General features: G+C 36.4%; 1 protein-coding gene across 1 annotated transcript; it reads left to right on the plus strand.

Moving 5' to 3' along the window:
• Window positions 1-1,809: 1,809 nt before the first annotated feature.
• LOC127881182 (serine hydroxymethyltransferase, mitochondrial-like) lies at window positions 1,810-27,719 on the plus strand. The gene is made up of 12 exons (XM_052428884.1): window positions 1,810-1,975; window positions 6,792-6,923; window positions 7,407-7,486; window positions 8,568-8,768; window positions 9,749-9,830; window positions 10,250-10,372; window positions 13,347-13,486; window positions 13,851-14,013; window positions 22,399-22,498; window positions 23,523-23,678; window positions 24,420-24,527; window positions 27,309-27,719. Exons 1-12 carry the CDS (start codon window positions 1,940-1,942, stop codon window positions 27,434-27,436), a joined length of 1,449 nt encoding a protein of 482 aa, XP_052284844.1. The 5' UTR covers window positions 1,810-1,939; the 3' UTR covers window positions 27,437-27,719.
• Window positions 27,720-27,955: the final 236 nt, after the last annotated feature.

The following is a 27,955-nucleotide window of genomic DNA, read 5'->3' on the forward strand; positions in this document are numbered from 1 at the left end:
TCGTCAACTCGATAGAGCACTCGTCTTGAAAGCGAGTGGTCTCAGGGTAGGTCCCAGACTGGCTGCACACTGTTCACCACCCGTCGACACTAAACTAACGTTAGTCCCTGAGAACAAAGTTCAGAAGATGTATGTATATTACAGGGTCTTGCTAAGAGATTGTCTTTTGATTTTTGTTCATGTAATAAAGTATGATAAATCCAACAAAACACATATTTTTCTTTCCTTTTTTATCAACGTTTCGGCTTACGCCTTCATCAGGAAAAAAAAATAACGTTTTTTTTTTGTTCATGTAATGAAATTCATTATCTAACAAAAGAATCATAAATCAGATTAGTTTTAAATGTGTATACATGTAATTGCAAGAAAACAAACTTGATTACAAAAGGTTTTCCTCGGGAATCGATACCAGGTCCTTTAGCAGCAAAACTTAACGTGATACCATTTTACAAATATGACTTTTCAAAGAAAAAAGTATGTCACCAACTTATTAACAACGCTTTACTATTTTTTCCGATTTCGACGTATGATTATATTTTATTATTTATATTATGATTATATATAAATTAATTTTAATATTTGTCTTCGTCTACGGTTCTGTTTTGGGTTATGTCAATATCAAGCATACATCCTTTTATAAGTATGTGAAAATTTGTTGAAAATAGTCATTTTGACAAACTGTGAATAAGTCACTTTAAAAGTAGGCAATTCGTTTTCGTTGCTCCATTTTACAACGTTATATCTCTTTGCGCAAGTTTTGGCTACTAAATCTTTGACAGAAAGTAATGAATCAGTCTTCTTCAGTCAGATATTGCCACATAGCTTGTCAGTATTGAAAGGGTAAGATATTTTTAAAGATTGTTTTGTGATAAATACTTTTCTATTTTAGAACAGACTTAACAATATTTTAAAATAATTTTCTTAAATAATATATTTAGTTTTCAAGGTGATTGTCCACATTTTTTTAATACTAAAACAACATCAACAAACATTTTTTCTAGATTTTACAAATAGAAGAAAATGACGGATGTTTCCGCTTCATATCATATTTTATTAAAGGAATTCAATAAATGTGTGACAAGCAAGCTATGCGATTGGTCAGTCAAAAAGAAGTAGCACAGGAAACACGATTTGTCTTTGTTAATTTCTTATATTTGATTGTTTCTAGTCTTATCATGTGAAGCTCGTGTTATAATTCTTAGGTGCATGTTTATTTCGGCAGTTAATTCCATCAATGAGTCAGTAACTGTGTATACCTCTTTGATTCCTTGTCACAACAAACTGACAAAAATTAAAATGAGTGCAAAGGTCTCAACAACTAAGTTTACTGCCATTTCCAAAATTAAGGTCTGGTGGAATCTGTGCACAACTGTGCTCTAGAGCATGCATAGGGAGGATTACGTCGGAGGCCGTTAGAAGAAACGTCGTCCCCCATACGCCCCCCCCCCCCTCTCCCAACGACCAGACCGGTTAAGGGAATGGTGATGATTTTCAACAAGAAGAACATTATAATATTATTTAATAACTTCAATTTTTACCACATTATTATTAGTCTGTACACATAACCATTATATTGTCAACCAAAGATTATGTAAGCTAATAAATGATTTACATTTCAGTTGAGAAAAATACTACATGGTTGCATTTTAAAATGTATTTACCTTATTTTTTTATTTTAAGACCACCCATTTCTTATTGTATTTTACCACTCAAGCCCGTTTTTCGTCTGCTCGGACCGTTTCGACTTAGTTTTGGGGACCATTCCATTTGACTCATTGTTAACAAATCAAAAAGCGTGTTACATTTATCAACAAAAAATAAACCAATCAAACAAGCGGTAATAAACGTTCCGCAGTGTTTTGGTTTCCGGCTTAAATCTCATAATCAATCATATGGTTTGTAACCTTTAAAAAGTTAACTTTCCAACGTCGATCACAAAATGTTGCTCAACTTGGTTTTACGTTCCCTTCGACGTGTAAGTATGCTTGTAGAGAAGTTTCTGTTGAAATCGATCAATGATATTTTGCCGAATGAAAACGTACCAAATGAATGCACTGACATTTATGTAAATACAGAGAACTTAGCAGTTTTAACGCAGGTATATTTTTAATTAAGTTTTATACTCTTATCATCTATGTACATGTCATTATATAACGACGTTATGCTGATCAAGCAAGTCATTTAACGTCGGCGTCAACTACCGTTACGGACGGGTGCGCTTCACAAAGCCCAAATTATGAACAGATATGTACGTTTACAGTCTCCTTCAAGGCTTGTTAGTCTCTCACTTGTTTTAGATATTTTAATTCCATATAAAGTCAGTGAAGACAGTAAAGCACACTTAAATTAAAAGTTCATAACAGTTCTCTGGCATTTTAATTGCATCATCTGTCTGTGCATCTGTTGGTTGCGTCTCACGTGTGCGGAGTATCTTGTAATACAAGAAGATAAAAATAATTATCATACAGTGATTTTACATCATCTGTACTCATAATTATATACAGACTTGTTGCCGCTTGTTTAATATTCAACTTGCAAGCTTTTAAGTTCTTTTAAGCAGGGAAATGACGCAAAATTTAGGTTCTTATTTTTCTTAAAGGGATCTTTTCACGCTTTGGTAAATTGACAAAATTGAAAAAAGTTGTTTCAGATTCGCAAATTTTCGTTTTAGTTATGATATTTGTGAGGAAACAGTAATACTGAACATTTACCATGGTCTAATATAGCCATTATATGCATCTTTTGACGATTTTAAAACCTAAAAATTATAAAGCGTTGCAACGCGAAACGATTGAATAATTTGGAGAGTTCTGTTTTTGTCGTTATATTTTGTGAAACTACGAAGATTGCTTATATAAGGTATAAAATCAGCGAGTATGTGTACTCGGCGGAATAGCTCAGTAGGCTAAGGAGTTTTTACTTCAGGACTCTGGCATGACTCCAGGGGTCACTGGTTCGGAACCTGCTCCGGACAATGTCCTGTTCCTTTTTTTAATTTTATTCTTGATTTTTTACTGGAGCTTTTACGATCCAATGTTTACAATTATCAATATAAAGCATTTAATGAATAAGTTAAAAAATGCCAAAATCTGTGAAAAGTGAGTGCTCTTCTTTCTAAGTCAGTTGTGAGAGTCCTTAACAAGTGCTTTCTCAACCATACTATGCATTTAATCACTCTCTTGTGCTCAATACTAAGTGTAATGGAATTAAGCTTGTCATTTGTCATTTGTCACCCCTGCTAGAAGGTGAAATGCCGTTATTTTAAAAGTTTGTAAAAAAAAAATATTTATCGAATTTAGTATATATTATATTCCATTCAATAACGGTATCATTAGCGAGAACGTTTACAATAAAGTTGCACATTTTCACACATTCTGATTTTCTTGCCATTTTCATTCAAATCGGAAGTGACGTCTTGTACACTTCTTTTAATACTCTCAGTAACAACCGGCATAAAAGGGATTTGATTGTGGTATTTGTCGCAAATTTAGCAGGAAAAATTGGTGAAAATGGAAGATAATAGTGATTATGAAGAGTTTTCTGTTGAACCGTACATGTATGAGCCGGAATTTAGTTACTGTCAGTCAGATTTGTCTGAATCTGACTTGGACAGCGAGGAGTCTTTTTTCGATGCTCAAGATGCCATCATGTTTGAAATACAATTTCGTAATTATTAAAATTGTCTTATTGTGATTAATGTCTAAACAAAACACAATTAAATTTTAATGTCTAAACAAAACACAATTCAATTTTCATTTATGTGATTTTCATTCTACATGACTATCGCGTTAAATATGACTTCGTTGTACACATCATAATTATCAACACAGAACAGATACTTCATTAAATGAAACATTTATTGAAACTTCAAATACAGCTTACACTAAAATTAACTGATGAAATCAAAACAAGGATATGTATGTGTGTATATAAGGGGACTGGGTGGAGGATCTTGGTCGAAAGGGTGCTGCTGATAGTGATTAATGTTTATGATGTGAAGTTCATTTAACTGGGTGAGGGCTAATCTGTTATCTGCCAAAATCAACTTGATATATACCCACTGATAAGACACATGTAAAATAGCCAAATACATGACACAATTTACATATCTGCGTTGAATAATACACAACACTGGTAAATGGTGTCAATTTGAGATCCTAATATATTGACAGATTGCCATGGATATTTGCGTCCATTAAAAATGTGAAAAATCCTTCCCTTTTTGACATTTAATTGAATCCAGATATAAACCATTACTGAGAAATACCAAGCCGTTCATTGTTTGTGAAATCAATACTAATGATTAAGACACATGCACTGAATGATGTTAGCCTTTTAAATTGTTGTCTGTTCAAAGTCTGTGTAGAAAACAGTAAATTATTTGTACTAAGTGTTGGTGAAAGTTTACACACTTATTTTTTTACCAACACATTGATTCTCTCAAAGTTACCAAGAAAATTAGGAAATCTAATTGATACTGACAAGCATACATAATATTGTCCATTTTATAACTGTTCTACTTATTTGCCCATTAGTCCATACTAATATGCTAGAGTTCAAATAACCTTTTTTGTTACTCATTGATTGATGCATACATGACTGAGTATACAAATAATTGCATTTTTGAAAATAACTGTAATCTGTTTTCTACTAAAGGCAGTACAATGATCCATGTTTCTAGTAATATTAATAAAGACTTTGTCGCGAAATTTCAGAAAGTATAAACACCAGTTTAATTTATCTTATTTGGTATGTTGGGTATGTACAAGCTTTGTCTGCACGTTCCTTGCACCCGAGAGCAACACACTGAACCACACAGAATAACTATTTGCTTGCAAAAACAGTTGTAAAACGCAATTTCAATAAAACTTAATGAAAAATTATAACAAAATAACATTACCAGTATTAGTCCCCTACCGGTGAAACCAGAGGGGACTTATGGTTTGCGCTCTGTGTGTCTGTCAGCCTGTCACTCTTTTCTGGATCCTGCGATAACTTTAAAAGTTCTTCATATTTTTTCATGAAACTTGAAACATGGACATTTTTCAATATGGAGATTATGCATGTCATTTCATTTTGTTCCTACGTCAAGAATTATGGTTGCTATGGCAACAAATAAACTAGAAATATTGCTGAAAATGGCGGATCCTGCAATAAGTTTAAAAGTTCTTCATATTTTTTTTATGAAACTTGAAACATGGATAGATGGCAATATGGAGATTATGCACATCATTTCATTTTGTTCCTACGTCAAGAATTTTGGCAACAAATAAACTACAAACATAGCTGATATCCCGGTAGAGGACTTTTATTGCTTTGCAATAGTCTTATATTGCTTGTCAAAGTTAACCATAAGCGAGATATGTTAAAGCTCCAATGCGTAATAACAATGGATGAGTTTCAGTGTCATGCACGTTGTGTTAAATTGATGTCACCACCAAAAAAGGTAGCGAAATACCAGAGTGGTCTTATATACAGAAAAAAAATCATTGTTTTTAAGTACCGGTATCAAAATTTTTTGCCATTTTTATATCCCCCACTATAGTAGTGGGGGACATATTGTTTTTGCCCTGTCTGTTAGTCTGTTGGTTGGTTGGTCTGTTGGTTTTGCCAACTTTAACATTTGCAATAACTTTTGCAATATTGAAGATAGCAACTTGATATTTGGCATGCATATGTCTCTCATGGAGCTGCACATTTTGAGTGGTGAAAGGTCAAGGTCATCTTTCAAGGTCAAAAGTCAAATATATGGGTCAAAATTGCTCATTTAATGTACACTTTTGCAATATTTCAATATTCAAGATAGCTACTTGATATTTGGCATGCATGTGTATCTCATGGAGCTGCACATTTTGAGTGGTGAAAGGTCAAGGTCATCCTTCAAGGTCAGAGGTCAAATATATGTGGCCGAAATCGCTCATTTTATGAGTTCTTTTGCAATATTGAAGATAGCAACTTGATATTTGGCATGCATGTGTATCTCATGGAGCTGCACATTTTGAGTGGTGAAAGGTCAAGGTCATCCTTCAAGGTCAAATATATGGGTCAAAGTTGCTCATGTAATGTCACTTCTGCAATATTGAAGCTAGCAATTTTATATTTGACATGCATGTGTATCTCATGGAGCTGCACATTTTGAGTGGTGAAGGGTCAAGGTCATCCTTCAAGGTCAAACGTCATATACGGGGACATAGTGTTTCACAAACACATCTTGTTCTTGATGATTCCAGTCGTTTTACAATATATTTAAAAAATTTTAAAGGAATTTTAATATTGGAAACAACATTTCTGCTTCAACAATGTTTAGTATAGTTTTCATAGTTCATTAATTTCTAATTGGAATAAACAAACACAATCCTTCCTCTGCCTGTCTTCAAATTTAGTCAACAGCTTAAGATTGAGCACACATGCCATATTTTGTATTGCCAAATTTGCTAGTGGGACACCTTAGACTGATTGTTCATTTCAGTCTTTAAGGCATGCTGAACACAAACCATCTGGCTTAAAAGCATTGTTCAGCGCTTCCCTTAATGGAAGTCCGAGCCTAAATTACGACCAAAGTGTTGTACTAAGCAACAACATTCTAATTACAAAACCCGTTAAATGACCAAAATGGAAAGTTTTGCAATAGCAAGGTGAATTCGACTTAAGAAACTTATAAGTTTGGGGAACCCATGATTTTTAAACCAATTTAATTGGAGAATTTGGACATTGGTTCTTTTTAAATAACTAAGAATGTTAAGAACAAAATAATTGCATTCAAATTTGATGTCTACTTGTGACCTCTTTAGTCCCCTCTGGGTGGGGTTCGCAGCGTTTGGACAGGAAGGAACACGCTGGCGGAGGATGACCCTGAGCTTTCTGCCATCATCTCAAAGGAGAAAAACAGGCAGGTCACTGGACTTGAGCTTATCGCATCAGAGGTACAGGATTTATGTATTTGTTAATTGGTGTAAAAAAAATCTTTTGAATGTAAACAAATATTTATTGTTTGATGTCAATTATCAATATTCTAAAAATCCTGCTGTGGTCAAGAATGTGATTTGGCCTCAGATGTAAGAATATGCCCAGTTGATATAACTTCTCACCCCATACAGCTCAATATTTTCTTGTATTTGTTAGTGGATAATATGTCTGCATAGCCACTGGGAGGTAATGGGGTTCAATCCTCACTGTGGGATCATTCTTATGATCCCCTTAAAGACATGACTGTTGTAAAGTACAGGTTCTCCAAGGAAATCGACTGGACGGAGTTTCAATAAGCCTAAGGCTTGAGATGCCACCAAGCTTTAATAAATAAGTCTAAAAGAAGGCCAGGTGTAGGAATATTATATGCCCTGTTGATATTACTTCTCAGGAAATTATGTTCAACATTTTTTGTATTTGTCAATGTCTTGTATTGACAGAACTTTGCCAGTAGAGCAGTGATTGAGGCGCTGGGCTCGTGTTTAACTAACAAGTACTCTGAGGGCTATCCTGGAGCAAGGTTGGTACATCAGTTATGTATTTGAGCCTCATTGAAGGAAAACAGGGCTTAATGAGGGTAGACTCTTTAGTGTTTTTATGCCCATGGATCGAATGATAGGGGGTATATTGTTTTTGGCCTGTCTGTCTGTCATTGTATTAGTCTGTCTGTCATTGTATGTGTCTGTCACAAACTTTAACCTTTGTTAAGCTTTTGCAATATTGAAGATAGCAACTTGATATTTGGCATGCATGTGTATCTCATGGAGCTGCACATTTTGAGTGGTGAAAGGTCAAGGTAATCCTTCAAGGTCAAAGTTCAAATATATGGCTTCAAAGCAGCACAGTAGAGGGCATTGATTGTGTTACTGACAAACACAACTCTTGTTTTTCATTCAAAATCGGGTCTGGTAAACATCCCCATTCCCAATGGAAATAAGTATATATTTTTCCCTAATGGGAGCTTAAAAATCCAAATGAAAGGTTTTAAAAAAAGGGGGGAATCATTTTTTAGCAAAACAGCAAAAACAACATTTTCCCAATTTTAGTCAAAACGCAGTTAATTTTCCCCATCCTAAAAGGCTTTGGGCCCCATTCCCATATGGTGAAAAAAGCACTGGTTAAGGACACGTTGTGAACCCCACTCTTGGAGCGTTGTTTAGATCAACACCCCAAAGGCATCAAATACTGGTTGTATCAAGTAAATGGGCTGGAAAGCATTTCAATTACTTTAGGCTTTCAATGCAATCTAGCTTAAATGAATAAGTTCAAACTGAATTCTTTTGAAAAACAGCAAGTTAACATCAACATCTCTGTAAATGACATTTATACTATAAAATAAAATAAAAAAACTGACCGTATGTGCATGTGCTTAAAGTGTTGTCCCAGATAAGCCTGTGAACTCTGCACAGGCTAATCAGGAATGACACTTTTTGCTTTTATTCTATTTTTCATTTAAATGAAGTCTCCTCTTAGCTAAAATCCAGTTTAGCCAAAAAATGTTTAGCTTTAGCCGACTGTTTATCCTGTGCCAACTTGACAGGCTAATCTTGGGCGTCACTTAATGCACATGCATAAAGCCTGAGTTTTGCTATTCACTCCAGATACTATGGTGGTAACGAGTACATCGACCAGGTGGAGACGCTCTGCCAGAAGCGAAGCCTCGAGACTTTCCGGTTGGATCCGGCACAGTGGGGTGTGAATGTGCAACCATATTCTGGGTCTCCAGCAAACTTTGAGGTGTTTACGGGCCTTCTGAACCCACATGACCGAATTATGGGCCTAGATCTACCGGATGGGGGACAGTAAGTAGCAGTTATGATGTGTTTTTTTAATTAAATTTGAGGCTGAAATTCTGCCCCATTCAAATCTTTTAAAAGCATATAATGTTCACAAATTCCAATAAAAGGTTCAACATTTTTTTTTATGACTGAAGGAGGCAATATAGTGATCGGACCGTCTGTCTGTCTGTCTTTCCATCACACTTGGCGTTTAGGTTTCGCATTTACGTTTTAAAACAATGCTCATAACTTCTATGTCGCTTCAGATAGCAACTTGATATTTGGCATGCAAGTGTATCTCTTGGAGCTGCCCATTTTAAGTGATGAAAGGTCAAGGTCATCAGTCAAGGTCATCCTTCAATGTCAAAGGTCAAATATATGGCTTCAAAGCGGCGCAGAAGGGGGCATTGTGTTTCTGACAAACACACTTCTTGTTTTAATGCAAAATTGTGTTCATTTCCCTTTCAGCTCTATGGGTTAAACATATGTTGACATAATATTAAAACACTTATCCTCTGTTTTAAGTATTGGTGAGCAAAATAAGACAACAATAGCAATTTCCCAGTTTTAGTCAACATTCTTTTGAACTTCTGTGAGGTATTTGTATGGAATGTCTTTTTACCTGAAGAATGCCAAAAAACAATAAAATATATTTTATCCTTATGTGAGCAAAAATTATTGATTCTGACATTTTCCATTTCCATTCAAAGATGTGTTCTAGGACAGAAAAAAAGGAAGCTTAACGCTATTCAATTGTTATTTTTGTTTATATATAAGGAAATCTTTGAAAAACTTGATGTATTTTCCTTTTGGAAAGTAAAACAAAAGGATATCAATCACATGTAAAATTGAGGCCTGTAAATTTTTCCTCTTCGTAGGACAGTCTGGCCAGTAAATTGTGATCGTCTTCTGCAATAGTTTCTGTTAATTTTTCAGCTTGACTCTGTCATGGTTGCATGACTGCTTGGTTTTTCAGGTCACTATAATTGTTACACATATTTCAGCTTGACTCACGGTTTCATGACTGACACAAAGAGGATCTCTGCAACTTCTATTTTCTTTGAATCTATGCCTTACAGAGTTAATGTAAGTACAAAATGTACATGTTTACCACATCGTTTTGTTGTGTTTTGTATGCTGTTGTGCTTGTATATAGAGAATAACAGGTAACTGCCTGATCTTTTTGCAATATATCAGGCAAGGCTTAGAAAAATATAGCGTTGAGGCTTGCGGAGCCGTTATTTTATTCCTGCATAGCCTGATATTTTACAAAAAGATCAGGCAATAACCTGTTTTTCTGTTTATCATACCTCTACATCCCTCATTTTGAAGGAATAATGGAAAAATCGCATAAAAGCTGCATTTTTTGCCGGAAAGAATATTATTTTTATTTTTGTTGTTTGACATGTTAATAATGACGTCATGAGCCTTTAATATATGTAAAATGTGTTTTTTGCTGTTTTTGTTGCATTTTGTGTTTAAAATATATTTATTTGCGTTTACAGCCTGAGACTGGTATTATAGACTATGAAAAACTCCATGAAACAGCTCGCCTGTTCCGTCCTAAGCTCATTATCGCAGGCACCACGGCATACTCTCGTCTCCTTGACTACAAGAAATTCAGAGAGGTCAGTGATTTGAGGTCAATTGTCAAAGTAAAAAAACAAACATTTTATCAAATCTAAATTGCATACCACAAGGCTTATTGAGATGCTATCAAGTCCTCTCTCCTTGGTAGAGACAGTACTTGGTATCTCTCTCCTTGGTAGAGACAGTACTTGGTATCTCTCTCCTTGGTAGAGACAGTACTTGGTATCTCTCTCCTTGGTAGAGACAGTACTTGGTATCTCTCTCCTTGGTAGAGACAGTACTTGGTATCTCTCTCCTTGGTAGAGACAGTACTTGGTATCTCTCTCCTTGGTAGAGACAGTACTTGGTATCTCTCTCCTTGGTAGAGACAGTACTTGGTATCTCTCTCCTTGGTAGAGACAGTACTTGGTATCTCTCTCCTTGGTAGAGACAGTACTTGGTATCTCTCTCCTTGGTAGAGACAGTACTTGGTATCTCTCTCCTTGGTAGAGACAGTACTTGGTATCTCTCTCCTTGGTAGAGACAGTACTTGGTATCTCTCTCCTTGGTAGAGACAGTACTTGGTATCTCTCTCCTTGGTAGAGACAGTACTTGGTATCTCTCTCCTTGGTAGAGACAGTACTTGGTATCGTTGGTGAACACTCTACTCCTTGGTAGAGACAGTACTTGATATCGTTGGTGAACACTGTAAAGAACGCTATAAGGGTTGGGAGTGAACCTGTTACCTCCACCCTAGGCAAACACCATACCTACTATGCCAAAGCAAGTTGTCAACTTTGTGTTGCTTCTATGAAGCTAAGCTTTGGCTTTCATATTGTCATGCATATTTTAATTTTGACCCATGAAGTTTTCACTTTGTTTTTTTTTAATAGGCATAATATTTTGTTTATAGATAATATGAAAGTCAAAATTATAGTTGAAGGAAAGCCCTGATAATTTATTCATGCAAACGCAGTAGATACTAAATTTTATACTGATGGTTATCATGCAGTAAGGGCCAAATAAAAGAATGTCAGATAAATCTCTCGATCTCCGGACAACGTGGATAATTAGTTGAGGGATCAAATAAACCCATTTATGCCTAGTGGACTCATTCATCCTTCTAAATTGGATCAATTTATTTCCAAAATTAGGGATCTCAAGCATATTTATTTCTATATTTACAATATTTCTTACAGGAATTCCTTTAAGCAAATAGCGCAGACCCTGATGAGACGTCGCATCATGCAGCGTCTCATCTGGGTCTACGCTGTTTGCAAAGGCCTTTTTTCTAGACGCTAAACATAAATGGTGTAAGTACTTAGTTTTATCCATTAAACCTGTACTTAAACACTAAAGATGTTACCAAAACTTTATTTGTTTTACTTATGCAACTAAGTTAAAAACAGAATAAAGATAATACATGGGAGATTTCAGTGGCTTGAACATTCATGGTTTGTAATTCTGAACAGAAATAACTTTCTCCTCCCCAGAATCAATTATGTTTTCTTCATTTTCTGGTTCCAATCATTTACATAGTCACCATCAGTCAAATCCAAACTAGGCAAATTTTTACAGGACAGTAGGTCCTGTGAAATGGGAAAAAATACAGAACCTCCTCTTTTTTACAGGACCTATCACGCTACAAAATATAATAGTAAAATAACTTGGTATCATTGCTGGGATCAAGGTGTTAATGATATTAAATGATAAATGATTAAAAAGCTATTAATTTCATGGTCACACATTTGTACCTGACGTTAAATAATAATACACGCCGTACTTAGTACTAGTCTAGTTTAACCCTTTGCATGCTGAGTAATTTGTCTTCTGCTAAAATGTCGTCTGCTGAATTTCTAAAATTAGCATTTTCTTCGATTTTTTTCAAAGAATACTATCCGAATAGCAAACAGTTTGGATCCTGATGAGACGCCACGTTCTGTGGCGTCTCATCTGGATCCAAACTGTTTTCAAAGGCCTTCAAAATTCGGTTCCCGCACTGAAAGGGTTAATTAAACCATATCCATTTGATAATCAGATTTATGATTATCTTGTTAAGCCACTAGGCCTTCATGGATTTGGACCGTCAGTCCTGACCCGCATTCGTAAGATACACTAAAATGATCCAATCAGGTGCCCTCGGAAAATTCCGTCAGCAGAAAGAGCGTCAGTACGGAAAAGCACTTGTATAAGACTTTATCGCTATTTTTGCAACTCAGAACACTTTCAAAGACGTAAACAAACCAATTCAAACCAATGAATTTGTTCTCTTTTTTACCTGACAATAAGTCCTGTAAATTTGACAGACAGGCTGGACCTTACAAAATTTTACAGGACATGTCCGACGGTCCGGCCATGTTTGGCTGAGACTGCATCATAATCAAATGTGTCTGGGCTGGCTTACTCTTTTGGCAGAGTGCTCCTGAACAAATATTGGATTTCCCCCCAGCTATTTATGGCATGATTTTTATGGCTACATCCCCCTTATCTCTATTTCAAGTAGGCAGTTCTCAGTTACTGGCATAAGTAGGGGCACTTGGTAGTGATAAATCAGCTAGCCCAGGAAAAGTGTGAGTTGGTGAACTGACTGACTTGATATGACAAAAATAGTGTTGAATTAGGGAAACAATCCAATTATAAGTATCATACCTGGGCATAATTAGTAATGGTAAACTAGCTTAGGCCCCCAAAAATATAGGTCCGTTTCCGGTTGCCGGACCGTGTCTCCGGAATCGGCGCCGACCCTCAAGTGTTATTTGGGGTCGCAAAAAAAAAATTGTTGATTTCGGTTCATTTCGTATAACTTTCCGCTCCCATTTCCATTCAAGTACCCGAAAGACCAACACAAAAAAAATCCCTTCCTACCGACCCTGTTTTTTTTAAAGGAGACCAGAAACGGACCTATTTGTGTTGGGGCCTATCTCAGTAAAAGTGTTAGAAAGAGTTGGTAATATGACTGCCTTGATACTTGATATTACTTAAATACTGTTGAATGGAGCTAAATATTCAATTAAAAGTATGTATCATCCGTAGATCTGTGATGAAGTGAACGCTGTGATGTTAGCGGACATGTCACACATATCTGGCCTAGTGGCGGCGGATGTCATCCCATCTCCTTTCGAGTACGCTGATGTTGTCTCATCCACCACTCACAAAACTCTGAGGGGGCCAAGGTTTGTGCAGTGTTATTCTGATGTCTTGCTTGTTTGACTTGAATTTATAAAATGAGTAAAGATCATCAATTCTCAAAATTTGTGCAATATTAGAATGCATTTTATATTTTATATCCTGACATTAGAATTTCCACAAAATTCTAGAGTTAAACCATTATAAAATGAAAACAAGGAGTGTTACACAAAATTATAGTTCGGGAACATTAAATTGGATATGCACTTATGGAAATCTGAAAAATATCGTCAGTGGGTGCTTTTCCATGTCTGCAAATATTAATATCTCTGAAATCTCGTGAATTTAAAGCAATTATGAATGGAAACCAAAAATGTGAACTGTTTTATATCTCCACATTCCATTGCATAGGGCTGGCATCATATTTTTCCGCAAGGGTCTGAAGGGAAAGGACAAGAAGGGCAATGACATCCTGTATGACTACGAGAAGCGCATCAATGGGGCCGTGTTCCCCTCATTGCAGGGCGGGCCACACCAGCATCAGATTGCTGCCATAGCAACTGCAATGAAGCAGGTAAGCCTAGTGTTAGGGTGAAAAATTGGAATTTAGAAGGTGTGACATGCATAAGGGAAAGAAATAGCCATGAAGCAGATAAGAAATGTGGAAGTAAGAAAAAATTGCAATGAAGTGGGTGGGTAATTTGTGAGTAGAAAAAAATGCAATGAAGCAGATTAGAAATGTTTCAGGGAAAAACTGCTATGAGGCAAGCAAGAAATATATGAGAGAAAAAAACATGAAGCAGGTGAAAAAAGCTTGAGGGTAATAAATGGCATGAAGCATTGCATAAATGCAGGTGGGGAAAACAGTTGTTAAGCAGAAGAGAAAATTGTGAGAGGGAAAAGCATTATTAAGCTGGTGAGAAATTTATGATGAAAAAACCCACTATGACCCAGTTGAGGAATGTGTGAGGCGAAAACAATGCCATGGAAATTGTGTTAATGTGTCATGTAACCTTTCCATCACATGTCATGGGCAAATTGCCGTAATGACGTGAATTGCATTAACTGCATTTTGTTTCGTGTGAATATGGTAAGTCCGTCCCGCTCCCATAATGTTAATTAATCCGTATAATAAAATGGAATGAAATATATAATGACAATGTCATAGATGAATTCCAGTCCAATTTCATATCTTTTTCAATTAATATAATTAATACAAATACAGTCTGACGGCTACATGATTGGACCTTTCTTCGTCCGTTCACATCTAAATCTATGCAAAAGTGTCCTATTTTCCGACAAAACACGCACCTTTAAATTGACAGGTTAATGTTCATAAAACTAAATTAGCTTCTATTCAATTCTTGATTTTTTAGTAGTATTTGTCTCCGCACGTGCTAATTGTTGATTGGCTGAATCACAAATTGAACCACGTGGTCGAAATAGCCTTAATTGAGTTGTCCGTTCAATCATTGTAGACCAGATGTTTTTTTACATTTAATTGGGAGTAATTGCTTTGGCGAGGAGGATGGTAGTTTCAAAACCCATTATCTTGACATCTTTATGTATTTGCCTTTAGGTGACCCTAACTGCGTATAGACCGTTCCATAATTTAGTAATTACCCAATTATCTCCCCTGAATACTCTCCGCGTCCGCCATTACACTACTGCCAAACAACCGGTAACATATATAAGAGAGCACCGATTATTCAACGGGTGAATTTCTTTCTTTTTGTAAAACTTGTTTGTTTGTCATGCAAATTGTATGAAATAAAGTTTTTCTGCTAGAGGAGATGTTAAGTTAGTGTTATAACAGAAAAATGTTTGAAAAACGTGCAATTTTTAGGTATTTGTCTAGGAAAATAAACACGTTAACACATTAAAAAAAAACATTTAATTAAACTAAATGCAATATTTATCATTTGATTATATGCATCAATCTTAAAATCGCGTAATCCTTTGCATTCCAGTGTTGAATTGCCCGTTTGTTCTGCATAATCCGATTATCTCGTTTTGATCAGATATTATCCAGACTTAACTAACAACATGGCGTCATCCCGGGGTGTCATAAACCACACTGGGTGGCAGATGACAGTCTGGTCATTAAACACAATTGATGATGCCACCATGTCTTCTCTTTCTGGTAGTATTAAGCAGTCATTTGGTTTAATATTTTACCTCCGACATACTTAACAGTTGCGTTCATTAGATATGTTACATATTGTACAAATTAAAAGTTATGTCCAATATAGAATATCAGAAATTGTACACCGTAAAGATACTAGCCCGTTTAATCCCTGGTTTAATTTATGAAAAAAAGTATTTGATAATTATAAAATTTACCTAAAAACATAACATTTAACGTATTTAGCGGGTATTGGTTAATTAAAACTACGTCATTTCGTATGAAGATTTAATGTTACGGCAATGCACGAACGACATCATAAAACAAGAAATTACATTTGACACGAACGGGGGTAAATATTGTTTAAAAAAAATATTAATATAGATATATGTGTGTTAAAATGTTAGATATTTGCCACTCATACTCACTAGTAACGAGTTTTCAATATACATGAATACACAGTTCAAATTGCATCATGTAAAGTTGTGTTTTTCAGTTGTATGTTTATATTCCTCAATAGCGTCATTCTCTGTACAAAACCCATCAAATTAAAATTACATGTTAATACTGTCATGCACTTCGCTTTTAATAGGGCTTTGTAGTACGTTTATTTTCAATGCACCCCTTATACTTTCTATTACTCCTGTGTTTATCACACTAACGTGCTCATGCCATTCATAATTATATTTTTATAATTAGATGTATTACTATTGTAATTTATTGAAGCTTTTCTGCAAAAAATATTACGGCTTATGCATAGAGCTCTTTGTTGTGTCAAATTGTCGGCCTTTCAGTCTTAAGATAATCTTTAATTTGATTCTTATGCCGCGTTTTTAAAGTTGCAAATAAATGTATTAATAAATTCGTTTGGCGCTTAATAATATATTTTTGAAATATTATTTAGGTGTTTTTTCGGAGTTTTTTTGTGTGGATTAATTGACTTAACATTTGGTGTCGTTATCCATATCATATCATATGGACCATATGTTTTGCGTTACTTCAAAGACCTATAAAATACATTTTTTTGTATTTTTTAGCTTTATAGCTGTTAAATGATTCACAGATGAAAATATAGATATATCACATAGATCACATTCTCTTTATCTTCCGAATAATCACATAAAAGATCGTCAAGATCAATATCACTCTCTCATAATAAAAAGCTCGTTTTTAACGTGACAAAATTCCATAATTAAATATAAATCCAAACCACAATTTTTTATCTTTGATATCAGTTAGAACAAGAAAAATAAAGGAAGGCGTATCAAAAATATCATACTTAATATAATATGTTATGATTTTGGAATGTAGATTTTTACCACATGAGACCAATTACAAACAATTAGCGGTAATTAATTGCGCGAGAATCTTTAATAAGTATTAATTAAAATATAAATTGCTTGATGTTGCGGCTATTAAAATCAACACAACAATACATGCGTGAATTGTTTGTGAAACGTTAAAAGTAACAAGTCTAATCAAAGACATAGTATGAGCGACTGAACCGGCAAATTTTCGCCGATGATTACCACTTGATTACAGATATAAAAAAAACAAATACACGAAAGCATTTTAAACATTTTATTTGTAACAATCAATCTCAACTTCAAACAATCATTTAAACAACAAAAATGTGATAATCGCCTCACATTAATTCATAAAGTAATTTATTTATCCGACAACGGTTAAGCGGGTATTCTCTACGTTTTTGGCTTTTGGAATCGCAGTCTCGCACCAGTTAGCAGCAGTGTAATGGCGGACAGTCACGTGACTGACAATATGGCGGCGGTCAATTTATCGATTATGGAACGGTCTATTAATTTAAACCTATTCTTATGAAATATTTTGATCAAAATTCTGTTATTTAACTTTATAATTATATGTTTTATTATTAAACATGTATTAATAATTTTCAAAATTCAAGTATTCTATTATTCATTATTGCAATTAAAGATTTATTAATAATTTCCAATTTATATAATAAATACCAATCATATTCATCACCTTGCATTATGGTGAAAGATGTATTTGTTATTTAAACTTATTTATAGCTTTAATATTCAATAATATTCATTACGTTACATTTGGTCTGGGTTGAGGAATGCCTTGTCTTTCCATGGGGAAGTCCACTTATATGTAGAATATTCTTTCTTTTTATTATGCTCCCCTAAAATAAATTTGGGAGGGAGCATATAGTAGCCGCTTTGTCCGTCCATCTGTGCACAATTTTTGTTTGGGCTATTTCACAGCAACTTTTGACCTTAATTCAATAAAACTTTATGGGAAGCTTCACTACCGAGAGGAGATGTGCATATTATCAGCGGGTTCTGGTCGGATGATTTTTCAGAGAGTTATGGCCCTTTGAAATTTTCCATTAACTGTACATATAGTGCAATTCTTGTCCGGGCTATTTCTCAGCAACTAATGACCGGAATTCAATGAAACTTTATGGGAAGCTTCACTACCAAGAGAAGATGTGCATATTATCAGCCAGTTCTGGTCAGATGATTTTTAGCTCATCTATTTTTTGAAAAAAAATTATGAGCTATTGTCATCACCTTGGCGTCGGCGTTGGCGTCCGGTTAAGTTTTGCGTTTAGGTCCAATTTTCTTAGAAAGTATCAATGCTACATGTATTGCATTCAAACTTGGTACACTTACTAACTATCATGAGAGGACTGGGCAGGCAAAGTTAGATAACTCGGGCGTGCATTTTGACAGAATTATGTGCCCTTTTTATACTTAGAAAATTGAAAATTATGGTCAAGTTTTGCGTTTAGGTCCACTTTTCTCAGAAAGTATCAATGCTATTGGATTCAAACCTGGTACACTTACTTTCTATCATGAGGGGTCTGGGCAGGCAAAGTTAGATAACTCTGGCGTGCATTTTGACAGAATTATGTGCCCTTTTTATACTTAGAAAATTTAAAATTTTGGTTAAGTTTTATGTTTAGGTCCATTTTATTCCTTAAGTATCAAAGCTATTGCTTTCATACTTGCAACACTTACTGACTATCATAAGGGGACTGTGCAGGCAAAGTAATGTAACTCTGACTGGCATTTTGACAGAATTATGTGCCCTTTTTATACTTAGAAATTAAAAATTTGTTTAAGTTTTGTGTTTAGGTCCACTTTATTCCTACAGTATCAAAGCTATTGCTTTCATACTTGCAACACTTATTAACTATCATAAGGGGACTGTGCAGGCAAAGTTATGTAACTCTGACTGGCATTTGGACAGAATTATGGGCCCTTTATACTTAGAAAATTGAAAATTTGGTTAAGTTTTGTGTTTTGGTCCACTTTATTCTAAAGTATCAAAGATATTGCTTTCATACTTGGAACACTCGCAAACTATCATAAGGGTACAGTAAAAGGACAAGTTGCATAACTCTAGTTGTCATTTTTACGGAATTATGGCCCTTTTTTTACTTAGTAACTTTGAATATATGGTTAAATTTTGTGTTTCGATCCACTTCACTTCTGAAGTATCAAGGCTATTGCTTTAAAATTTCAAATACTTTCATGCTATCATGAGGTTACTGTACCTGGCAAGTTGAATTTTACCTTGACCTTTGAATGACCTTGACTCTCGAGGTCAAATTATTAAATTTTGCTAAAATTGCCATAACTTCTTTATTTATGATTAGATTTGATTGATACTTTGACAAAACTACTCCTACCTGACATACCACAATAGACTCCACCCAAACCATCCCCTGTGCCCTTCCCCCCTCCCCCCCCCCCGAATTCCCCCCCCCCCCCCCCTCGAATTCCCCCCCCTAATTTTTTTTTTGATCATCACACAAATGACCACCACACCCTCACACTATACCCCCCCCACCCCACCCCCCCCCCCCAATTTTTTTTTTAAACGGTTAAAAAACCCAAATATTTTTTTATTATTTTATGTTTGTAATACCGTCTAACCATCGCACCCAAGAATCCCCCCCACCCCCCCCCCCCCTCCCCCCACCCGAATCCCCCCCCCCTAATTTTTTTTTTTTTTTTTTTTTAAGATCATCTCACAAATAACCACCACGACCTCACACTATACCCCCCCCCCCCCAACCCCAACCCCCCCCCCCCCCCCCCCAATTTTTTTTTTTTTTTTTTTTTGAAACGGTTAAAAAACACAAATATTTATTTTTATTATTATGCCCCCCTTCAAAGAAGAGTGGGTATATTGCTTTGCTCATGTCGGTCTGTCTGTCCGTCCACCAGGTGGTTGTCAGACGATAACTGAAGAACGCTTGGGCCTAGGATCATGAAACTTCAAAGGTACATTGATCATGACTCGCAGATGACCCCTATTGATTTTGAGGTCACTAGGTCAAAGGTCACGGTGACCAGAAATAGTAAAATGGTTTTTGAATGATAACTCAAGAACGCATACGCCTAGGATCATGAAACTTCATGGGTAGATTGATCATGACTTGCAGATGACCCCTATTGATTTTGAGGTCACTAGGTGTAAGGTCAAGGTCATGGTGACCCGAAATAGTAAAATGGTTTCCGGATGATATCTCAAGAACGCATACGCCTAGGATCATGAAACTTCATGGGTAGATTGATCATGACTCGCAGATGACCCCTATTCATTTTGAGGTCACTAGGTCAAAGTCACGGTGACCCGAAATAGTAAAATGGTTTTCGGATGATAACTCAAGAACGCATATGCCTAGGATCATGAAACTTCATAGGTAGATTGATCATGACTTGCAGATTACCCCTATTGATTTTGAGGTCACAAGGTCAAAGGTCAAGGTCACGGAGACCCGAAATAGTAAAATGATTTTCGGATGATAACTCAAGAACGCTTTTGCCTAGGATCATGACACTTCATAGGTACATTGATCGTTACCCGCAGATGACCCCTATTGATTTTCAGGTCACTAGGTCAAAGGTCAAGGTCACAGTGACAAAAATCGTATTCACACAATGGCTGCCACTACAATGGACAGCCCATATGGGGGGCATGCATGTTTTACAAACAGCCCTTGTTTTATATTTGAAATACCGTCCAATCATCCCCCCCCCCCCCCCGAATTTTATTAAAAAAAAAATCGCATTTTTGGAAAATAATATGTCCACACCCCCACACTATACACCCCTCTTCACTCCACCCCTCCCTCCTTTGTGATTGAAAATGAGAGTCCCTTCACCTTTAAAAAGAAAATAGATGAGCGGTCTGCACCCGCAAGGCGGTGCTGTTGTTTTACAGTGTTATGGCCCTTTGAAATTTTCCATTAACTGTACATATAGTGCAATTCTTGTCCGGGCTATTTCTCAGCAACTAATGAACTAGTAACTATGATTTTGAGTTGTCTCTCTTTATCAGACTTTTTTTTCTAATTGAAATCAAGGTCAATTTTACACAAGGGGGTAAACAATACACATTTTGTCTCCCTTTATCAGACTTTTTTTCAACTGAAAACCTGGTTTTGTGACAATTTTGTCCCTTGTCTGAACATATAGTGCAATATTGTGACAAAAAGAACCTTTGGGGAGCATCACCCGTCTCCGAGGGTTTCTTTTTTTCTAAAATGTTTACTGCACTTTTTTTCTGTATTTGTCTCAATCAAAATGGACTGTGACTCAAACGGATTTAGGGTACAAAAGGGATATACTGCACATGGTTTGGTTAGGGGGAGGGGCCATTGTTTGTACAAAAGGGATATACTGTACATGGTTTGGTGAGGGGGAGGGGCCATTGTTTGTACAAAAGGGATATACTGTACATGGTTTGGTGAGGGGGAGGGATCCTTGTTTGTACAAAAGAGATATACTGTACATGGTTTGGTGAGGGGGAGGAGTCCTTGTTTGTACAAAAGGGATATACTGTACATGGTTTGGTGAGGGGGAGGGGTCCTTGTTTGTACAAAAGAGTATTCTGCACTTGATTTGGTAAGGGGAAGGGGTCATTGTTTGTACAAAAGGGATATACTGTACATGGTTTGGTGAGGGGGAGGGGTCCTTGTTTGTACAAAAGAGATATACTGTACATGGTTTGGTGAGGGGGAGGGGCCATTGTTTGTACAAAAGGGATAAATTGTACATGGTTTGGTGAGGGGGAGGGTCCTTGTTTGTACAAGAGAGATATACTGTACATGGTTTGGTGAGAGGGAGGGGCCATTGTTTGTACAAAAGGGATATACTGTACATGGTTTGGTGAGGGGTCCTTGTTTGTACAAAAGGGATATACTGTACATGGTTTTGTGAGGGGGAGGGGTCCTTGTTTGTACAAAAGGGATATAATGCACATTGTTTGGTGAGGGTAGGGTCAGATTAAGAGGGCTTAGACTGTATTCTTAAGAACAATTATTTCAGTACACTTTTTTTACCCATCAAGGAATCTAAAATTACAAAATTTGCCCAATTCAATCCCTAGCGCCCAGAAGCATAACTTCTGTTGTGATCAGTCCTGTAATAATAGTTTAGCCCTTTTACTTAACAATTACTTAACAAACAAAATAAGCATGTTATTTCATTAACATGTTTCTGTCTTTAAATTGTTTGAATTTTGTGATCCCCCTTCAAAGAAGAGGGGGTGTATTGTTTTTTATTTATTTGTTTTTTCCTTTTTCTATATGAACATATTTTCATACTTTTCATGTTTTTTTGTATGCCCCCGGTCATCCTTCAAGGTCAAAGGTAAAAACAAACACAGATCTAAGGGAAGTAACAAGCTTTAAAGGGAGATAATTTGTTTTATCATTTGGAAAGTACAGATCATTTTTACAAGGGAAGTAATATTTTTTAAAGGGATATAATAAAAAATAAAAAGTGGCGCAGTAGGGGGCATTGTGTTTCTTGTTTAACTTCTGTGTCCCAGGCCCAATCCCCAGATTTCCGTGAATACCAGAAGCAGGTGGTTGCCAATGCCAAGGTGATGGGGGAGGAACTGGTGAAGAAGGGATACAAGGTCATCTCAGGTAGGCATGGTTACCTCAGACTTGACACACAGTAATTTACCATGGTAACAATAGTTAGTTCTGGGAATACCAGAAGCAGCAGCTTGCCAATTCCAAGGTGATTGGAAGGAACTGTGAAGAGAGGATACAATGTCATCCCAGGTAGGTGTGGTAACCCTGGACTTTTCACATAGTATTTTACCATGGTAACAATAGTTCTGGGAATACCAGAAGCAGCAGCTTGCCAATGTCAAGGTAATTGGGGAGGAACTGGTGAAGAAGGGATACCGGGTAATCTCAGGTAGGCGTGGTAACCCTGGACTTTTCACATAGTATGCTACCATGGTAACCATAGTTCTGGTAGTGCCAAAACCAGCTGCTTGCCAATGCCGAAGATTGAACCATAGTTATGGGAGAACCATAACAGGACTGGTGCTTGTAAATGCTACTTTTATAAGTGAGGAAATTATGAAAGGGGTACAAGGTTATCTCAGGTAAGTATGGTAACCCCAGGCTTGTTAGTTAGTGTGTTACCATGGTAATTATAGGTCTGGGAATACCAGATGCCAGGGGTCACTGTCAAGGTGATAAATAAGAAAATGGTAAGGAGATGATTCAATTTTTATTTTATCTTAAGTAGGCATGGTAACACCAGGTTTTCCTAACAGTTTGTTTTCTTGGCAAACAGAGTTATGGGAGTTCAGGCAGTGAATTGAAACTTTAATATACAACTTTTGGCATGAATGTGGATTTTTGTATGCAATACTTGATTTAGAACAGCAATATATACCTCATAAGGTGTAAACATAAGATTTATTTTGAAAGATTTTCTTAAATTTAAGAAACATATAAGAGATGTTAGAAAGACATTTGCATTACTGATTATAAGTTATCCTAACATAAAATAATCTAAACATAAATATATCTCCCAAAGGCATCAAGTACTGTTTCTACTCAGGAAAAGGCCTCATGAGAGCATTTCAATAATACCTTTTTATGCAATCAAGCTTTTAACTAACATGGATTCAACATGTCTGTTTTGCAGGTGGTACAGACAATCATCTTATCTTGATGGATCTCAGGCCGAGTGGCACAGATGGCACACGCACAGAGCGGGTGCTCGAGCTTTCTTCCATCACCGTCAACAAAAACACGACGGCCGGTGATAAAAATGCCTTCACCCCAGGAGGGCTGAGACTAGGTGAGGGCATGAGACTGTATCTAATATTTAATTCATTGATTAGGTTATTTAAGCTTGATAGGTCATTAGTTTGTCAGCTCAAGAACTACTTAAATGTACCAAGGGTACTCTTAACTTTATTTAAATGCACCTTGGGTACTGAAAATATAAATACTTGCCCAACTATGACTGTACCCATGTAAACTTGCCAAAAATGTTGTAAAACACGATATGGAATACAAAACAATTTTTTTTTTCTCAAGACCTGCCTAACCATGCTGTTTTGAGTAGGAGTTTCGATAATATAAAGTCTTTTTAACAGATTATTGGCATAAATATGAACATAATGAATTTTAAGAATTAGCCAACAATGACCGATTTAGCGTTAGATTTTCAGATACGTTTCAGTATATTTTCCATACATTTAAGCATACTTAAGAGTACACAGGTTGCATTTAAGCATATTTAGGAGTACCCAAGGTACATTAAAGTAGAACCCATGCCGACAACGAACAATCGAGCAAAAACATGTTTCTTTCATTATTTACCCCCCCCCCCCCCTTCCATGGGTACAGACTGCACAACAGGCTTAACAGGGATGAAACTATGCCCATGTCTTAAGCCACTTTTCTTAGAACTGGCTCAAATAAGGTTTGATCGTACCATTGTCACTTTTCAAAAAACATTTCCTGGGTGCATGGAGAATGTGTTCAAACAGTTTGGGGATATTTCCTGGTTTGATGTTACCATTTCCACCTGCAGGTTCTCCAGCACTGACCTCGCGCGGGTTCAAGGAGAAGGAGTTCAAGCAGGTGGTGGAGTATTTGGACCAGGGTATCAAGTTGACCATAGACATCCAGAAGAAAACAAGTGAGTTTTGTGTTTCTTAACTTTTTAGCTCACCTGAGCACAACGTGCTCATGGTGAGCTTTTGTGATGGCTTTTTGTCCGTTGTCCGTCTTCAACATTTTGCCTAGTGAACACTCTAGAGGCAACATTTATTGTCTGATCTTCATGAAATTTTGTCAGAACATTTGTCCCATTGATACCTCGACTGAGTTCGAAACTGGGTCATGCTGGGTCGAAAACTAGGTCAAAAAAAAAGAAAAACCTTGTGAACACTGTACAAGTCACATGTTATGCCGAATCTTCATGTAACTTTGTCAAAATGTTTGTCTAAATGATATGTTGGTTGAGTTAAAAATGGTTCCGGTCCATTGAAAAACATGGCCACCACGGGGCGGGGCAGTATTCCTTATATGGCTATAGGGAAACCTTGTGAACACTCTAGAAGTCACAATTTGCCCAATAATCATGAAACTTGGTCAAAACATTGGTTTTATTCATATCTCGGATAAGATCGAAAATGGTCCAGATCGGTCAAAAAACATGGCCGCCAGGGGGTGGGGCAGTTTTCTTTATATGGCTATATTAAAACCTTGTTAACACTCTAGAGGCCACATTTATTGTCCAATCTTCATGAAATTTTGTCGGAAGATTGGTCTCAATGATATCTTGGATGAGTTAGAAAATGGTTACGTTTGCTTGAAAAACATGGCTGCCAAGGGGTGGAGTATTTTTCCTTATATGGCTATATGTGGCTATAGTAAAATCTTGTTAACACTCTAGAGGCCTTATTTATTGTCCGATCTTCATGAAACTTGGTCAGAAGATTTACCCCAATAATATCTTTGACGAGTTCAAAAATGATGCTGGTTGGTTGAAAAACATGGCTGCCAGGGGGCAGGGAATTTTTCCTTATATGGCTATAGTAAAACCTTGTTAACACTCTAGAGGCCACATTTATGTTCCGATCTTCACGAAACTTGGTCAGAAGATTTGTCTGAATGATATCTTGGATGAGTTTAAAAATGGTTTCAGTTGCTTAAAAAACATGGCCACCTGGTGGTGGGGCATTTTTCCTAATATGACTATATATCATGCTTAAGTAAAACCTTATTAACACTATAGAGGCCACATTTATTGTCCGATTATCATGAAACTTTGTCAGAAGATTTGTCCCAATGATATTTTGGACAAGTTCGAAAGTGGTTCCAGTTGCTTGAAAAACATGGCCACCAGAGGGCAGGGCATTTTTTCTTATATGGACTTTGTCAGTTTATTTGTTTAAATGATATCTTTGATGTGTATGAAAATGGTTATGGTCTGTTGAAAAACGTGGCTGCCAGGGTGTTCACTAGTCATGAAAGTTGGTAAGAACATATTGTTCTAATGACATCTTGGGCTGCACAGAACAGGTCAGTTCCTTTGAATCTCAGGTGAGCGACTTTAGGCCTTTCAGGCCCTCTTGTTTTTATCTTTCCACTTCATTTTCTTCTTATAATTCCCCCTTTCCATCTTTTGCTCTTATTGCCCTCTTCTGTCCTGCCCTTTTTAGCACCTTTTTGTTTCCACCTCTTTCTCCTCGTTTTTCTTCTATGTCCACTCCCCCCTACTTTTGCATCTGTTTCCCCCCCCTCCCATCCCCTGTCCATTTTCTCCTATCTTCTCCCCCTTTTGCTCTATTTTGTCTTATTGCCTTCTCCTTTTATCCTTTACCCCATTCCACCCCTCCCCCTTGCTCTTTTTTGTCCCACTCCCTTTCCCAATCCTTTTTCTACATTTCTTACCCCTCCCCTTTGCTCTGTTTTGTCCCCCTTCTTCCCCTCTCCTTTTCTTCCATTTTGCCACCCCTCCTTTACTCTTTTTTATCCCAATACCTTCCCCTCTCCTTTTTACTCCATTTCGCCACTCTTTCTCCATTATGCCGTTCTGTTCCTCCCCCTGCCTTTTCCGTTTTCCATCGGTCGGTTTGTAAGTCTGCCCGTCTGACTGTCACAAACGTTTACTCCCCCCCCCTTGCTGCAATTCTGGAATAATCAATACAACAATTGTGATTATTATTATTGTTATTTGAATATTTAAAATATTTTGGCAAATATTCGATTGAAAATGAAAAGCGTATTCTGTATTTTCCAAATACAAGACCAAAAAAATAATCCAGAAAACAGATACTTCAACGGTTTTGGTACTTAAAACCTTAATCACTATTGTAACACTTTCAACAATTTGCTAATTATTGGAAAATGCCATAACCAGACAGGTCAGACTTCCGTTCTGCCCCTTTTTAGATGCACCCTGTTCCTTTTTTTGATCCCAGATCTTTGCTTAGGTATGATTAGCAAAAGTTTGTCTTATGACAACATGTTTGTATAGAATGATCAAGCTCTGTCAACTATCTCAGCTTTGAAAGCGTATGTGATTGTAAGAAAGACTTTGCGGCTAACACTTTTGCAAAATTATGGCTGTTTGTTGAAGTTCGACTTAATAATAAACTTTGCCCCAACTGTTGTTGTTTTCTCAACAACTGTTGAAGTACATTGAGAGTTTTTGTCAAGCTTTCACACTTTTATTTAATAAATTGGCCTTTTTCAAAAGGCCCAGTTTAGTCTGCACAGGCTAATCAGGGACGACACTTTTCGTCTTATCTGAATTGTTGTTTAGAAGAGACATGAAAAATTCCATAAAAGCGGAAATTTTCTCTGATTAGCCTGTGTGGACTGAGCAGGCTAATCTGATACAACACTTTACATACATGCATTAGGCCCAGTTTTCCGAGAACGCAGCTCATGTTTTCTCACATATTAACAGAGACGCTAAAGGACTTCAAAGAGTACGTGGTGGAAAACAACCAAGACACGGAAAGGATCAAGAAGCTGCGGGACCAGGTGAACAAGTTTGCATGCAGCTTCAACATGCCTGGGCTGGAGGGAAGATAACTCTGATGCAGAATGACTGGGATAAAAGGGAGGGCACTGGGCATTATTAACTGTTGTCATTATTAACTGATTTTGCGGATTAAATTAGTTGTAAAAATTGTCACAAAGTTGGTCACCAAAAGCTGACACTCTGCATTAATCACTTTTATTTATCTTTTTTTTCTTCATTTATTAGAATGCTTCACATTTAAATTCAATTCAAAAATTTACTAGCATACTTAGTTAACAGCCATTTCACTTGGATGAATTATTTTTTGTAAATAAAATTATATATACTTTGTTACTGAAAGTTTGTCGTTAACAAAGTTGTTTGACTAGCAAGTTGTTTGCTGTTATTAATGCATTTATTGTGTGGACATTCAAAGTTAACAAACCTTTACCTTAACTTGTCATGATCTGTTTTGAGCAACTGGGTGCAGGTTGTTTTCTGATGTTGTACTGAAATGGGAACAAAGAATTGCCAAAGTTTTTAATTCCAAATGTGATGAATCGAAAGCGGACATCATACTTTGGTTATTG

The sequence above is a fragment of the Dreissena polymorpha genome, chromosome 5 (assembly GCF_020536995.1).
Source record: "Dreissena polymorpha isolate Duluth1 chromosome 5, UMN_Dpol_1.0, whole genome shotgun sequence".
Classification (NCBI taxonomy): domain Eukaryota; kingdom Metazoa; phylum Mollusca; class Bivalvia; order Myida; family Dreissenidae; genus Dreissena; species Dreissena polymorpha.